General features: G+C 37.0%; 1 protein-coding gene across 8 annotated transcripts in view; it reads right to left on the minus strand.

Annotated features, from left to right (window-relative positions):
* Positions 1 to 2,834: 2,834 nt before the first annotated feature.
* The window catches only part of LOC130141962 (zinc finger RNA-binding protein), a 46,381-nt gene continuing 32,425 nt past the window's right edge, over positions 2,835 to 16,790 (minus strand). For 4 of the 8 annotated variants that reach the window (XM_056323303.1, XM_056323302.1, XM_056323301.1 and 1 more), the window contains 8 exons: positions 16,094 to 16,299; positions 15,695 to 15,845; positions 12,989 to 13,130; positions 8,108 to 8,205; positions 7,175 to 7,270; positions 4,580 to 4,691; positions 4,372 to 4,469; positions 2,835 to 3,629 (listed from right to left, as the gene is read on the minus strand). In XM_056323303.1, coding sequence (XP_056179278.1) covers positions 3,450 to 3,629; positions 4,372 to 4,469; positions 4,580 to 4,691; positions 7,175 to 7,270; positions 8,108 to 8,205; positions 12,989 to 13,130; positions 15,695 to 15,845; positions 16,094 to 16,299 — 1,083 coding nt within the window. In that variant the 3' untranslated portion in view covers positions 2,835 to 3,449. Of the gene's footprint in view, positions 3,630 to 4,371; positions 4,470 to 4,579; positions 4,692 to 7,174; positions 7,271 to 8,107; positions 8,206 to 10,516; positions 10,687 to 12,988; positions 13,131 to 14,582; positions 15,123 to 15,694; positions 15,846 to 16,093; positions 16,300 to 16,790 lie in introns of those variants that run through there. The other 4 variants (XM_056323304.1, XM_056323307.1, XM_056323306.1 and 1 more) reach the window with 4 other exon arrangements.

Raw genomic sequence — 16,790 nt, forward strand, 5'->3', positions numbered from 1 at the left:
GACTGTTGTTTTACCAAACAGCAATAATAGTCTGTGGTTCCCTGTGCCTTATGAAACTAAATTAAAAGGCAAATGCTGATTTAAAATGTTGAGTTTAGTTAACTAAATACGTTATTTAATGCTAAATAGATTAAGAGGTTGGTTTCTAATGATGCACCATTAATTTTAGCATTGGCATTTTCTGGAAATCACTGATATTGGATGGGATCCTGGGAAAAAGCTGAGACACCTGCTTACTACTCCTCACTTCTGATGCTCTGCCCCACAGATGGTTTCTATCCCCTTGCTCTACCGAATGCTTGCTTATAGTCCCCCTTACACTGCAAAATGCAGTTTCTGTAACTGTGTCTGGTTTGTCCTAATAACTATTCAGAAAACAGCACCAAGCTTTCTGGACAGGACTACTCTCTCATGACAAATTCTGTATTTTGGCAGCAGCCCATCACTTCAAAGAAATCAGCTTTACACCTTCATTCTGGTCTGGAGCCAAGTTCAGCCCTGGTGCAGATCTGTGCCAGTCCCTTTTCTGTGCTGGATGCTCCTATTTCCACAACAGCACAGCTTAGTCCCGTTTGGATTACTAACAGGCTCATTACTTTCATCTCCCAAGTGAAACAGTTTTTCCTGCTGTCCTGTCTAACCTTCCTAAGCTTCAATTTGTAGTCACTGCCCCTTGCAAGACTGTCCAGCACTACTGAAAAGAGGTTAATATAACTGCCCTCCATTACATCTTTGTAACTGCCTTTCAAGAGGAAGGAGAAATGGGATAAAAAAAGTGTTAGCAGTTCCCTGGAAAGTACAGTGCTTGGTCCAGAAAGGTGTATGGGAACTAGTCAGTTTTGACTGCAAAATGTCCAGCAACACAAAGTTGATTACAGCCTGTGAAAATTAGGCTGCCCAAGGTTTAATACGCTTCCACTAGCCTAATTTTGACTTTGCTTTCTAGCCTTGGACTGACTGAAGATATTTCTGTTATCGCCTGAGTTCTAAATGGCTGCTACTCATCTGTAGCATGAACAGAAATGTCTTTTACATCTCAGTTTTAATTCCTTGAGTTGCTTTTTTTTCACCTGCCATAATCTGAGGGCACTGGGAATTTGTAATTTTTGTGGGAACTTAGTCTTGATCTTTGGTTTTGGTTTCGGTTTCCTCCTCCTTCCACCCCCATTTTTCTGCTAGACCAAAGAAGATGCATACTTTGTAGTCTTGTGCAAAGGAGGAGAAGCTGGCCTGGGATTTAGTGTTGCTGGAGGAATGCTCACTTTAAAGCAGGCTGGTGATTAGATCAAGTGCTCATTTATCAAGACTCACTGCAAATCATTCACAGTCATAAAAGTGTCTCTCAGAGGCAACTGCATACCATCTGCTACTGAAATCAAAGGGTGCCTGGGAAGTGTAATTTTTATTATTGGAGATGGATGCCAATTATATTTTCAGTCTTTAAAAGTCTGTTACTGGATGGGATAGGCTAGATCTAAATTCTATGCATGTAAATAAAATTATGCATGCAGTTGCAGTGCATGCAGCCTTTAGGGGAAGTTTTAATTTGCAGCCTTTGAAAATGAACTCTGTGCAGCGGTTTTAAATTATTTTTTTTGCAAATCCTGAGAATTACCGTTTCAGACCTCAGCAAACATTCTGGATTTCACTTCACAAATTTGTTTTGGTGTTAAGACCTGTTGGTTATCAGTATAAGAGGGTTGATTTTTTTATTTTAAAAAAGAAAAGCCTTATACAGCATTCTGAACCAAAGATGTTGTGTTCCATTAAGTGATGCTGGTGTGTAAAAAGTGATACCAAGCAACTGAAATACTGTTCAAAAACAGATCAGCGAGAAATATCCAAGACAACCGGTGTCCTGTATGACAATCCCTTTACACAAGACATGCATTTAAATTCTGCTCTGAAACAGAGATCCATTAAGTGCTGAGATTAGAAGAAATATATTTCCTCAATCTTTGGGGCCTGCAGCAGCCCTTGCAGGGATGTTCTGTTTTTTGCTCTTAGACAAGACCAGTATAAGTAAATGTATTTTACATTAAGCAGTCATTGAGTTAGAACATGGTCACAGTCTAGGGACCAGATTCCACTTCTCTTGCTACAAAGGTTGTGTTCCCTGTCTCTGGCCCAAACATTCGCAGTGTCAGCTGTGAGCAAGGGGAAGGCTCAAGAGTGTCCCACCCTAGAGACCACTTCACCTAAAGATTGGGACACTACCTAAAAATATGATCTTGAGTGCTCTCAGGCTGATTAGCTGATGAAGTCTTTCTCCTGAATGCCATTAGCCATGAGACCAAGAGCATCAGCTTCTGCTCTTTCCAGGTCCTCTTTGTTCAGTGTGTGTAAAGAATGCTCCTCAGGTGGGCCTCTTAGGAAGCATTTTAATGTCCTTGACCTACTGGGTTTCTGGGTCCTAGCTGGATTTAGGGTTGTCATTGGGTGCTGAGCTGCTTAGATGGGCTGTTCTGCCCACATTTTGGTGCAGAAACAGAAATGCCTAGTGAGCTGCAAGGTACTGAGGAGATGGGTATGTGAGGGAAGGCAGATGTTTTGGACATGACCCCTGTATTCCAATTACCTCTTGCATTTGGGTGTCTACATCTGTCATTGATGCTGTTATTCTAGCTTTGACTGCCTGCTTAGACTGGCTGAAAATGTACTGTCTTGGTCCTGTAGGGTTGTGGCAGGTGCCATCATCATCTTACAACAACTGTTGTAAGACCATACTGTATATATTAGTTTTTATACTGCTAAAGCACAACAGCAAATTTTATTAGATTAAAACAAAATTGCCCTAATTACACTGTTATGTCACACTAAGGAGACAAATGCCACAAGATTGCAAAAACATTTAATTCTGAGCACTCAAATGGCAGGAAAATTATGTGTTGTAACCCCTTCACATTCAGGAAAAAAATCTCCATAATCCTGCAGTCTCGCTTTACAAAATAAAGTTCTGTAAAATATTAACTGGGAGGGGAACAGTTTATACTATCTAACACAAAGTAACTTATACAACTAGTGTCAAAGGCAAACAAAAAACCTTCTAAGTAAAAAGTCAAAATACACATATCAACAGAAGCACAAATGCTGCATTAAAGACAGTCAAGATAAGATGACAGTGCACTTGTTAATAAAAAAGACAAAAAAGAAGAAAAGGTACTAAAGTTAGCAACACATTGAAAGAAAATGCAATGAGGAAAACATTTTCAAACTATTTTTTCTAATGACAACAGAATTTCCATTTGCAGTCTTTCCATCCATAATTTGTCTGATACAGTACATCCATTAAAATATTCAGAATCTCACAGAAGAGCTAGGTTGTTCTCTTCCAAATCTAATTACAGAGTTGGTTTTGGATGTTTTAAACAGACATTATGTCCATTTAAAAACAAGGCAACAAATGGACTTTTCATCACCTTCGATCCTAGCAGTGATGATAAATGTTTTTAAGAGTTATCATAATCTTTTTTGTCTTTTTTTCCCTCTGCTTCAAATGCATCAACTCCATCACTGTCCCTTCTCCTTTTACGATTATTATGGATGTTGAAGCGTTGATTCATCTGTGGTAACGGATCCATTCCTAAAACTTTGTGTATTTGACGAAATGCAAGGAGTCTCAGTGCAAACTAGAAAAAGGGTAGAAAGAAGATATTTCTGTTATGAAACAAATGTCAATTTTAAGTACTTTGTCAAACAATTAATGAAGAACAGTAGTAGTGTATGATATTATCCTTAGCTCTTATTATCCCCCTCTTCCTTCCCCCAACAAAAGTCAACACAATAAAATGTGTATGTCACATTTGCTGCTTCTGTACAAAGTACATCATCTTAGCTTAAAAATAATATACATGTGTTTTAGTTGCTGGACTTGCACTGAAGCAGCCAAGGCTTGTCACATGTCCCATTACACATTAGTAAATTTAGCAAAAGGATCAAATGAAGAGGTAGGGGCAGTAACCTCTTAAGATGCAAGTGCGATTGGTCAATACTGTAAGTGGATACAGTATTAAAAATTAAACATACACAGATTTATTTATAAAATATTAAATGCCAATGTAATTTTAAATCTAATAACATACTGCTGTATAGTGAGCATTTTTATGGAGAGAGAGATATATATAGATGGGAGTGCTTCAAACTTTTCAGGAAATACATTAATTTTAGTGCAAAAATGAACACTATTATACATCCTCTGTTGTGTCATTTTCATTGCCTAGACTGATCATCTGAAAAACAAGACTATATCCTAAAAAAGGAAAATTCCTGTACACCGTATAGCTCAATTTTTAAAAAAACAAACCAAACAAAACAAACCCAGCAAAAAACCCAGCCATCAAATTTAGTTACTTCACACATATTTTTCCTTACCTGCGCACTTGAAGTAATATCCTCTCGTTGCTGGTCTGTCATTACAGTGAGTGTATCAAAAGGATCTTTCTCACAAGGGTCCAGAAGGCCAGGACCACCTACAATGGTTAGGCTAATTAGTAGCACATCTCTACCTTATTTCAACCAAGATTACAGATTTTACATTAGTTAAGCATAAATATACAGACACTGATCAAATGCAACTTGCCTTTAAGGATGATTCCTGAAGATATACACTCAAAAACTCTTCTCAGTGCATCCCCAGGACTCTGTGGTCCAGTAGCACTGCTAATTGCTTTTTCCACAAGCAACTCCATAGCCTAGACCAACAATAAGAAAATCCAGCCAATTTAGAAGATTGATTAAAATTTAAAAAAGCTACTACTGGTGTTCAATACAGAACTTCTGATACTGGAATTTTGAAGAATATTACACATCACAGAATACTTTCAGTTAAAAATGGAAAAAAAATATTTTAGATATTTTATAATGATGAATAAAAAGAGAGCTGCTACAAGATTAACATTGAGTCCTGATACTGATATGCTGCTTCTCATCACAAGTTGTCCAAAAGTTTTGTAGAAATTTATACAGTAGTAGCCTACACATGCAGGTAGACAACATGTCCAGACATTTTTTGAGAGCATGAAACATGGTGGGCCACCGGAATCCATCAGCCACATGAATAAACAGCACACAGTATGAAATGATGAATTTGATTCATCTAATGAAATTAACAGGATGCTACAGAGAAATTATTTTTTTCTACAAGAATACAGAAACTTAAAGCATCAAAAATTTCATGACCTTCTAATGTTTAAGCGGTTACTAGTTCTTCAGTTTAGCAAAACTGAAGTTCACAGCAAGTTTTTTCTTGGATATAGGCTAACACTAACTCAGATGTTAAACGAGTGTAAAAAACCCAAAACCTTGATGATAAACAGGTTTTCTAAAATTCACACATTATTTGATAATAGTGAAAATGGTTTAAATTATTATCTGTATTTAAAATATTGCCTTTTTTCTGTGAATATGTCCATTGTTCACTTTTATTGGACTATTTTTTCCAGAAAAATCCATAAAAGAAATTTGCACAAATAAAGAATAGCTTTCCTTAGCTTTCTCAGCATTAAATGGATGTTTCAATACTACCCCTTTGGCAAGTTTCATTTTCAAACAATATGTGTCTCTTGTTTTTTGGTAGGGATTTTTGGGAGTGTGTTTTTTGATTCCTCTCCTGAGTTTACAGTTGTTCATATGTTGCCTTTTATTTTCATTATCCAAGAGTAAACGTCTATTCTAATGCATGCAAGTAACTATAGGCAGTGTTGATTACAATCCTTCACTAAGGGTGCCCATTCCTTTCTATTTTAGCTCAATTTAAATGACAGATTTCAATTCTTGAGCACGGTATTTCCATATTCCCACTGTGACACTCAGGATCAATCTTTTGAGTTTTAGCAACAGTAATTTAGTTATTTTCAAGTATGAAGCAAAATACAGTAGGAAAGAAAAAAAAGCAGATCATGTTATTGCATTTATTCAACTCTAGTTCTTTTGGATCCTCATACAATACACTGAAGAACAGATATTATGAGAAATAAGAAACAACATTACTTATTCTTCATCTATGTGCCTGCTGTGTGTTGCAGTAGCTCTAAGGATGCTTTTCTAAAAGTATGCCAGGGTTTATTCTTTGGCAACTCAGTATCATAGCGATATTGAGGGCACATACTTCTTAGCTTCTTTTAAGCTATATTTGCACAGCGTATCTTTCATCAAGTATAGCATGGAAACGGGATTACTTTTTTTTACTTTAAATATTTAAAAAACCAAATAACTGCTCTACATTTTTTCCAGAAGCAATAAATATCATCAGAAGTAATTTAATAAAATTATCTGCAAGCTTAGTACAGTTGTAAAACATTTCTCATTGAAATAATGCAAACTACTGTAACTGTCTTGACGTTAGTGCTCTTCCTGCCAAAACTGAAAAATCTACATTAGGAAGTAGCGCAGTACAAGAGGATTTGGTCTATGAAACAAAACAGTCAGAGCTGAGTTTACCTCCGCACATATACATTTCAGAGATTTTGTTTCAGACTAGCTTTTTCCAGTTCACAGATTGAACATCTGTTAATATTTGGAGCACAAGTTGCACTTCTGGAGAGCATCATTTAAGGTAGTCAATGTAAAAGGAATGCTCCAAGAACACTTGGCTGCAAGAATTGAGAGAGGTAACTGGGTACAACCTAGAGATCTGTTTCTAAGTTACACTGATTAAAATTCTAATGTTGACACATCCACAGACTAGTACTGTGGTATTTCATCTTGTAGAAAGGATATATTAATGAGCACAGGAATTACTGTGATTTGTTCTTTCAAGTAGCCTTTCTGTTATCAGAGAGCTATCTGGACACAGTTGACATTACTTTCAATCAGTTTCAGTAAAGTTCAAGCAATTCAGATTAGGTGGTTAGAAAAAAATAAATTTTTATATAGAGAGTAAAGGAAAAAACGCTAAAGCCTAGAAGAAGAATTCCACCCACAAAGAATTCAAAAGAACAGGAAAATTCCTTTTGAAAAAACAATTTCAGTTGCAAATGACAAAACTTCAGAAAATTAAATTTTTAGAGGGAATCTGGATCATTTGTTGGGGGGAGAAAAGCCCCCCCCAAACCAAACAAAACCCTACATTACTCCTTGAAAAAGTCTACATTTTTAAACTGTAGTAACACTTTCCTACGCTTTACTTGCAGTACCATGTACTTTAGAAAGACTCATTCAAAAGTACATTACTCACCCAGCTTGGAAAATCAGACCAAGTTGGAACCCGTTGACAGAGGTCACGAAGAATACGTATGATAACCACACAGGACTGCAGACCATTAGCTCTAGCCTTGTGAGCAACACAAAATCATATTAATTAATCCCAGCACCTACAGCAAATAGGGCTTGTTGAAAGACTAAAACACCACTGTTCAATGGAAGCTCAGATACAAGATTGAAACAAATCAATCATTCTACAACTTTATTCCATGAGCTGCCATTCACAGCAGTATTTTATACAGGGTTAGTAATTTAAGGTGGTGGAAGTCAAAGTGCACAGGCTATACAAGAATAATATTTCTTGATCCCCTGTGCACTTTGACCTATGTTCACTTGTAACAATAAATACAGTATGTTTCTATATTAGAAATAAAGTAAAGGTCTAAGAAATGGGTATAGAGACCGAAAGGTCAAGGGAATCTGTTTGGTTTCTTTATCGTGCCTTTGCCAGAATGCAAAGTCACTAAACCAAACAGTTACTTCTCGCCCTTCATTCTCTACACTTAATACACTTAAAGAAATAGGAAAAAAAGTCTTAAATCTAAACCCAAAGCTTTAAACACAGAATCCATTATTTAAAACAGTTACTCTGCAGCCTTATGGAATATATAACAAATATACGACACATGATCACCCCAAGCGAGTCAAGCTTTCAACATCAACTTCTCAATGGCAAAAAAAAAAATATAAATAATAAAAAAAAATAATGTGAAATTCAAATGAGCAATATCTGCATAAAGCAGTTCTTCCATACTCAACCTTCTACATTTAAATTTAGGGACCAGAAAAATATTATGTATTATTAGCATGAACAATGCTGAGTGTTTGCACACAATTAAACATTTATATTGCAACTGAACTTATCTCTCATAAGGCTACAAGAAGAAAGTAAAATTATGTTCCGAACCTGGAACCACTTAGCGTGGCGTAGAGCAGCCAGAGCGTCAAGGCATTTTTGCCTGTCCAAGACGTCCGGTGGATCTTTCACCATACCCGAGGTTACATCTAAAATGGATTGAATTGGCAAAATGCAGTGAGGAATGGGTGTTTGACCAGGTGAGCAAGACACTTCCTTAAAGTAGATTCAGTGTCACACGTGCCATTTAAAGTTTAAACACTTGAACAACAAATGTAAATGCTCAATAAAAGCCATTCAATTAGGATTAGGGCATCAACCCAGTATGAAGATCAAGAGCATAGCTCTCAGGTTATTTTTGAATGCATTGCAGATTATGCAATGCATAGTAATTCTTTATTCAAGCTAACACTGGAAAAACACATATCCCCTAAAATTAAATACTGCAGGAAGGATGGTTGGACACAGTGCACCAGCACAGAGAACACAAGACAGAAGGAACACAAAAATCCACTTTAACCAAATAGAAACATTCAAACTTAATTTCTTGTAAATTTTGTCATGTTTTATTTGGGACCTACTCTTTTAAAGAAAAACTAAGTATATAAAAAAAATAAATCTTAAAAGCACTAGACGTTTAGTAATGAAATTTTTATCATACCTTAAAATAGAAATTATTTTGCTTTTAAAAAAACTGACTAAAGGAACATGAAATGCTCTTCAGTATTAAGAGCTCCATTACTTTCTAGTACTCTCTCTATTACTCACATTCCTCAGCCCATGATATACATGCTCCAATATCATTCAGGATGCAAAGGATTTGAAAAGCGATTGCTTTACTTAAGATTCAGCAGGGGAAAAAAAAGCAAGGAATAGTTTAAAACACAAAGCAGAATGTCTGAAAAATAAAGAAAATATAGTAGATCTTGTTTATTTAAATGTTCATGATTAATTAAATTATCAAACCAATTGCTTTGTTTCCCAAAAGGAAAAGACCACAAGGCCCTTTTGGAAGTGGCTTAATCAATGAAACTGGAACCACTGAACAATATGAAATGGTATCTTCAGGTTACTTAAAAACTGTAGGGATATAATGCAATGATCAACTTTAAAGGCTCTTTGTTTTACTAATTATGAAAATGGCTATTGTGACTAGTGACAAAGTATATTGGTAGCATAGCTGGCGATACACCAGAGAAGAGGAAAGAAAAAGCCCTTGCTCAATGGCACTCATTTCACAGGAGCCGGCTGTATGGAACAATATAGTTTACTCCAGCAATATATAAATTTAGATAAGTCTGAGAATAAAATTTGTATATATTTTGAGTCTCACAAAACATGCCAACAAGGAGAAGGTTCTAGGGATGCTGCAGAGAGACAGCTCTGAAACCACCTATTTATACACAGATGTAAAATAAATAGTAGGATACTTTACCATACAGAGAACTAAAAAGCCATGAATGAACATCATGCTACAACTTTGCAATATAATAAATAAACTCAATCTGAAGTACTACATTCAGATTTGGGCATTTTTTTTTATAGGACAGTTCCATTGCTCTGCACTGGGCTAAAAGGGAGAGGATTTCAAAATAAGAACAAAGCTGAGAAGAACCTGGGTATCTTCTCGCACAGATATTAAAACTTATGGACTATATGTTAAATTGGAAAGAAGAAAAACTACACTAACAAGGCATTTACAGAGCAAATGAAGACATCTAAAACGGTATTTCATTTAAAACAAACACCAAACTTATACAAGAGAGGTGTCAGGTAAGATAACTGATGAAACAAGTACAACTTGTATATAAAAGACAAGGAGTACATTTGGAGAAAACCCACAGCAGGTAAAGAGAGGCAAAGTAAGATTGAAAAGTTAAAAATAAAAATCTGGGTCTGCTGGGTCTAGTAGCCTAATCAATATTTTACATTCTTCTAAAACTAATATGCAAATAGGTAACACTGTGCAAACTTTTATCACAATAATTCACTACATAATTTGAAACTCAATTACTTCTAGTCAGAAGTTGCAAGGCACCTATTGCACCGAGAATATATCGGCTGAAAAAATGTATCAAGGAAACTCTTGTAATACTTAATCTGTGGATTTCTGCATCTGTTTCACATTTCAGGATTAACCCCTTAAAGACTATTTAACTAAATTCAGATGCCTAACCTACACCACCCTGTCAAACTAAGACAAAAAATATGAATTAATTTACAAAACACAAGCATGAATTCTTACCCTACATAACTTATTACTAGCGTAAGGGGTTAATCTTCAGTTAGACATGCTGTGTCCACACTACCTCTTTGTTAAAAGCTAACAGGTATATCAATTTTGGTAAGTTTTATTATGAGAAATACATATTACCCAGTCAACTATTTCAAGACTAGTGTGAACACTGCCTTAATTCTAGGAGAGACACAAAGACAAATAGAAAAAAAACCCCACACAAAGTAACAGTAGATGCTAGGAGTATGCATCCAACCCCACTCCTTTGTAAAGCATGGCAGGTGTGACACTGAGCTTTAGAAAACCTTGGTCAAAAATCCTTCCGATGTGTTGGCAGCAACCCCTGACAGGAATCAAGTCCCTCTGCTAGAAGGCTTTGGACCAGGGCTGTTAGCTAAGAAAAAAAAAGACGCACACATATATGCGTTTTTAAGTATGTACACTTTGTTTGCTGAAGGAAAGATTCCACAGCAGGGGTTAGAGTACTTTGAATATATAGATTTGGTAAACTGTCAAATGCACAATACTGCAAGGAACAGTAGCTATGTGGTTAACAATTTTATTTCACACTGTATTTATTATTATTTTTTTAGCCTTTTATCATGTAATGGGATTATTACACATCAAACAAGATTCTACACCACATGCAAGTCTCAGTCTCATCTTTACTCAAACTTGTTCTTCTGGTAAAGCCTTCCTTATCACCTGAACAAGCTCCCCAAGCAAGCTAAAAAAACCCAAACAAACCCCAAAAACTAAACCAAACTTTAAACCACTGTAAGACACAGAGCATGAGAAGCTGCAGTAAAAACACCCACAAACACATACTACTACTCTGCAGCAAATAAGCAGCAGTCTTTATAATAAGGCCTTCTTTGCTGCAATAATTTGCAATTCAGTCTTCTACTTGCTCTAGTTTTAGAAGTGAACTTTTCTGCACATCCATTTTATACTGCTCAGTGTCTTGAAGAGAAATCTAACTTGATTTTGCTTGCTTAGAGGCAGTACTGCATTCACCAGTGAATAAACTCACAGTGATCATTTTAACTCATGTGGGTCAGACAAAAATACAGATTTGCTTCCTTTAGGTGGCATAAATTAAGGGATTGATTGTAGTAATTTGAAATTGATTTTCTTTTTAGTCTATATCATAGAATTTTAGGCCGGAAAATTGAAATTGAGTATTGTAGCAGAAATCAATATTGCACTTTTGCACAGTACATTAAGAAATAAACATGGTGTTTAAGGTTAACTGCATTTAATGGTTAACATAATTTAATAGTCAAATCTTTCAAATTAAATTATTCTTTATAAGCTTAAATAATACGTGAATTCTGATTCAGCACAGACAAACCAAGAATCATGTTACACTTAGACTGTCAAAAACCAAGTAAATTGGTTTGGTGTGATAGTACATGTACAAAGCCTTTATAGCTAGGAATAATATGCACAGCTTAAAAATCACGTACAAAGCACTCAAAGACTCTTCAGAAGTCATCCAAACTAGAGAATGCATCCTGAAGTTTTTCTTTCTGATTACGTAGGATGACTTTGTTAACACAGCTTGCTTACAATGCACTAGTCTTAGCTACAGAACATTTATTAATGCAATATAAAAAAAAACCTCAAGTATTTCAGAGGACAAGTAATGATGAGATGAAATAAAAAAGGTCTCTGTGGCTTATATAAGTACATATATACACAAGTACATGTATACATACACACATACGATTTTTTCAACCTGCATATGAGAAGTGTTAAGATAGCCTCAGATTTCCTATCTGTAGGTTCACTGTCAAACACCAGAACCTTGTTAGCCATGATCGCTTTCAACTATGAAAATACAGGATTAAAAGGAAACAAAAGTTAATTTTATCTGACCCGTAAACAAAAAGAACCAACGTACTGCAGACATTAATCATGCTTGTTGGCTTAAAAGCTTTTGGAGCTTTGAAAGTGTTACAGAACAGACCCTTAAAGCAACACTGCTGGCACCAGAGAAACTGAACTTCAAAACCAATTTGATTTACAAGCTCCACCTTCTGCTTCAGCTTGATGACAAAGCCATTTCTTATTGTACTAGTCTGGGTTTTCCAGTTGGATAGAAGACTGATTGTAATACCAGGAGCCTAAATATACTCAAAAAGCACTCCAGATCAAAAAGCAACCTCAGAGAGCTGGAAAAAAAAATCGCATCATCTTTTAAAGTTAGAAGCACTGTTACCATCAACAGTACTATAAAAGTGCATTTTAAGTGGTGCTGCTATTTGGAATGTGTAAGTGATGGTAATACTGATTCAGTTTAAACTCAAACCCCTCTGATTTTTCTAAAACCATACAATCTTTCTCTTAGGGCAAGACTGCTCTAGAAAATCAGTTTACAGACACTTGCTATAAAATACTTAGTTTTCCACATAATTTTATGGGGGGTGGGGGTGGGGAGTCAAGTTTGTACCTTTTCCAGAAAGCTGAGGTTGGACATAAAGTTAGAGTTTTTAAAAATGAAAGCATCATATAAGCATTTATTTTAACCAACTGTTCTCTACCGAGACTGGTTGTTGAAAAACAAGGTTTCAATCAAATACATTAGTTGTGCCAGCATGTTGCCTTCTAGGATCATAATGCCATCTTAAGCAGAATATATAAACATATAAAAACAGGTGAGAAAGAAGTAACATCTTTAACAACTTCCCAACCTCCATCCCTCATGTTCTCCTCCCGAATGACTGGAGATGTCAGTGTGATAGTAACTTGCATTTTGGGTTCCACACATGAATTTAAAATTATTGCTGCTTCTGGGACTGCACACCTGATATCATATTTCTCAGGACTTATTACCTAAATATTGAGAAACAGAAATTTCTATTAGAATGTGGCCAAGAAAAGTATGGGGAAGAAAATAGATTTCAACATAGTCTTTTTAATAGAAAAACAGAAATGCAATATAATTATATGAAGCAGATATCTCTGCATTCAAAGAAACAACAGTATTCACAATTTTTATATATATATATATATGGATTTGCATATTGTTTCCAAATCATTAATGAAAATACACAGCAGTCACCAAGCATGCAAAAGAAAAATACCACCCATAAAGAAAATCCATATATTAAGTAAATAACATAACGAGAATCTTGACAGTGTTTGAGATTAAGTGGCACCGAGGCTTTTCTTTAAATGCCAGTTGGATATGTTTCTCATTGGAACATAGGAGCCTTTAAAAAGCACAAAGATGCAGTGGTTCTTTGAGCTCGTAGTTACAGGATGGGTACTGCTAGGCACATTCCATACTTGGCTATCACAACATCCTCTGATGAAAGCAAAGGGTAAGATAAACACCAGGGAAAGAAAAAAAAAAAGTAAGAGTAACAAGGTGGTTATTCAGAATTGCTTCTTGCAACTAGACTGAGTAACTCTAAATACCCCCAAAAGGAAGCTGTAAGCACCTCTATCACTGTCTTCCACAAACCAGAGGGACAAGTAACTTCACAAAGCCAGACCAAGATGTGCATATTTCAAAACAAGAACAAACCCAAGATTATCTTTAACTAATCTGATCCTGCTAATGCTTCTACCATGCCACTGATTCTGCCAAGAATTTTACCAGACTACACTGAAATAGTAATGCTGTGACAAGCATTCTCTAATGATGGTAGACAGGCTTTGTTCAGTAGAGCACACTGGAGTTTAAGACTTTATTCTGTACTTTCGTTTCTTGTGGAAATACAGCAAATACTTTATATGAATTCTGCTGAATGGTTTAAGACTGCATGTACTTTTGGGGTTTCTTTGGGGGGGGGAGGGGTGTGAGGTTGGTTGGTTGTTTTTGGTTTTTTTTTAAAGGCCCAAGTTAAAAAAACCCTAAACATATACAAACAGAAACCCACAAGACTTAGTTAACTAATTGTGGGACTACAAAGCACTGACACATACAAACTGGAAACAAGACATCAGTACAGAATAGCATTAATGGAGAACTTTGACCTTCAGGCAGAGTGTGGCAGTTTGACCTTGGCTGGATGCCAGGTGCCCACTAAAGCCACTCTATCACTCCCCCTTTTCAGCTTGACAGGGGAGAGAAAATAGAATGAAAAGCTCATGGGTCAAGATAAAGACAGGGAGATCACTCAAAAATTACCATCAAGGGCAAAACAGACTTAACTTGGGAAAATTAGTTGAATTTTTTACCAACAGAATAGGATAATGAGAAATAAACCCAAAACTTAAAACCACCTTCCCCCACCCCTCCCTTTTGCCTGGGCTCAACTTCACTCCTGATTTCTTTACCTCCTCCCCCCAAGTGGCACAGGGGGACAGTGAATGGGAGTTGTGGTCAGTTCATCACATGTTGTCTCTGGACACTTATTCTTCCTCAGGGGGAGTACTCCTCATACTCTTCCCCTGCTTCAGCATGAGGTCCCTCTCCCACAGGAGTCAGTTCTCCATGAACTTCTCCAACGCGAGTCCTTCCCACAGGGCACAGTCCTTCAGGAACAGACTGCTCCAGCATGGGTCCCCCACAGGGTCACAAGCCATGACACCAAACCTGCTTCAGCATGGGCTCCTCTCCCTCCACAGTTCCATAGGTCCTGCCAGGAGCCTGCTCCAGCACAGCTTCCCATGGGGTCACAGCCTCCTTTGGGCATCCACCTGCTCTGGCGTGGGGTCCTTCACAGGCTGCAAGTGGATATCTGCTCCACTGTGGATCTCCATGGGCTGCAGGGGAATCTCTGCTCCAGCACCTGGAGCACCTCCTCCCCCTCCTTCTTCACTGACCTTGGTGTCTGCAGTGTTATGGCTCTCACATATTCTCACTCCTCTCTTCGGCTGCAATTTGTTGTGCAAGTGGTTTTTTTTTCCTCCATCTTAAATATGTTATCACAGAGGTACTACCACCGTCACTGATGGGCTCAGCCTTGGCCAGTGGCAGGTCCATCTTGGAGCTGGCTGACATTGGCTCCGTCAGGCACAGGGGAAGCTTCTGGCATACTCTCACAGAAGCCACCTCTGTAGCGCCTCCCCCCCCAAACTTTGCCACACAAATCTAATACAGAGCACAAGCTTCCTGTAACACTGCACAAGTTACCTCTATCACTGCTGATAACTGGATAATAGTCTTTCTTCTGCTCATTTCTACTTCCCAGTTAAATGAAATCAATTAAATGATGACCGATACTACGCTGCTACCACAAACACCTAGACACTTGCATGGATACAATATACAGAAAGCAAAACATGCAGCATAGTCCCTGAATTCAGATAAAAACACTCAGAAAATGAAAAGAAACTGAACCTGAGCTATGAAATGCAGCAGTCAGCCCTGCAGACATTTGACTTGAGGACAGATTTTTACAGTATCTTTAAAAAAATTAAAATCCAAAAATCTAAATACTACTTACTGCAAGTTGTTTGGGAAGACTTTCAGCAATACGACTGAGTAACATCTTTGAAGGCTTCTCAGCACATAACAAAACAAGATTGACATTTCGGTCTCCACGGAGTAGCAAACCTTTAGCCAAAACGCCTACCCGTAAAACTCCTTTCAAAGCTCTGTGAAATATAATTAGAAGCTGCATTTAAAATATAAAAACCATAAAACTAATCCTGAAGGTAGAAAAGTGAAATAAAATAGGAGTGGAGTATTCCATATACTCTTGAGGCCACAGCAACCTATGCTGTATCAAAACCCAAGGAGAACAGAATCCCTGGAAGCACTGATAACAGTGCAAGGAAAACCATAAAATTACTTCAGGAACAAGTGATGAAATTCCTAAAAAATAATAATAATAAAAAAATACCTGTCTTTACTGCCATCTTTTTTGTCATCTCCCTCTTTGCTCTTGCTTTTTTCATGGTCAGTCATATTGTCAGAAACAAGTTTCAAAGCACGCTCAGTAATAGAAACAATTTTTTGGACTGCTTGAAGTTCCTCCTCTGTTGGATATATAGCTGCATGTTTGGTCATCACATAACGGTCATCAGAGGAGTCAGGGCGGCGTAGAGGCTAAAAGACAAAGAAGTACATTTCTGAAATTTGGGTATACTTCCAAGTTCACAGATGGTATGTGAGCAAAACCCAAACATGTGGCTAAACAACAGAATATTCAAACCTCAAATCATTGAAATGTAACAAAATATGAACTGAAGTGTCCTTAACAACTTACACTGGTCACAATCAATCATGTCTGAAAAAACATGAAATGTATCAAAAATAAACAAATTATGAAATCCCAGGATCAAAAGTACCTCCCCAACCTAAATAACTACTCTCTTTCCGTTAATTGGGAAATACTTGCATACTGCTGCAAAATAAAGTATCCATGATTGCTTTCACAGAATCACAGAATTCAAATAGGAAGGGATCTAGGTAGGTAGGTCCTCTAGTCCAACCTCCTGTGCAAACCATGGTCAGCTATAAGACCTTATCATGTTGCTCAGGGGTTTATCCAGTCGGTTCTTGAAAACCACCAAAGATGGAAGCTGCACATCTGTGTG

The sequence above is a fragment of the Falco biarmicus genome, chromosome W, assembly GCF_023638135.1.
Source record: "Falco biarmicus isolate bFalBia1 chromosome W, bFalBia1.pri, whole genome shotgun sequence".
Classification (NCBI taxonomy): Eukaryota; Metazoa; Chordata; class Aves; order Falconiformes; family Falconidae; genus Falco; species Falco biarmicus.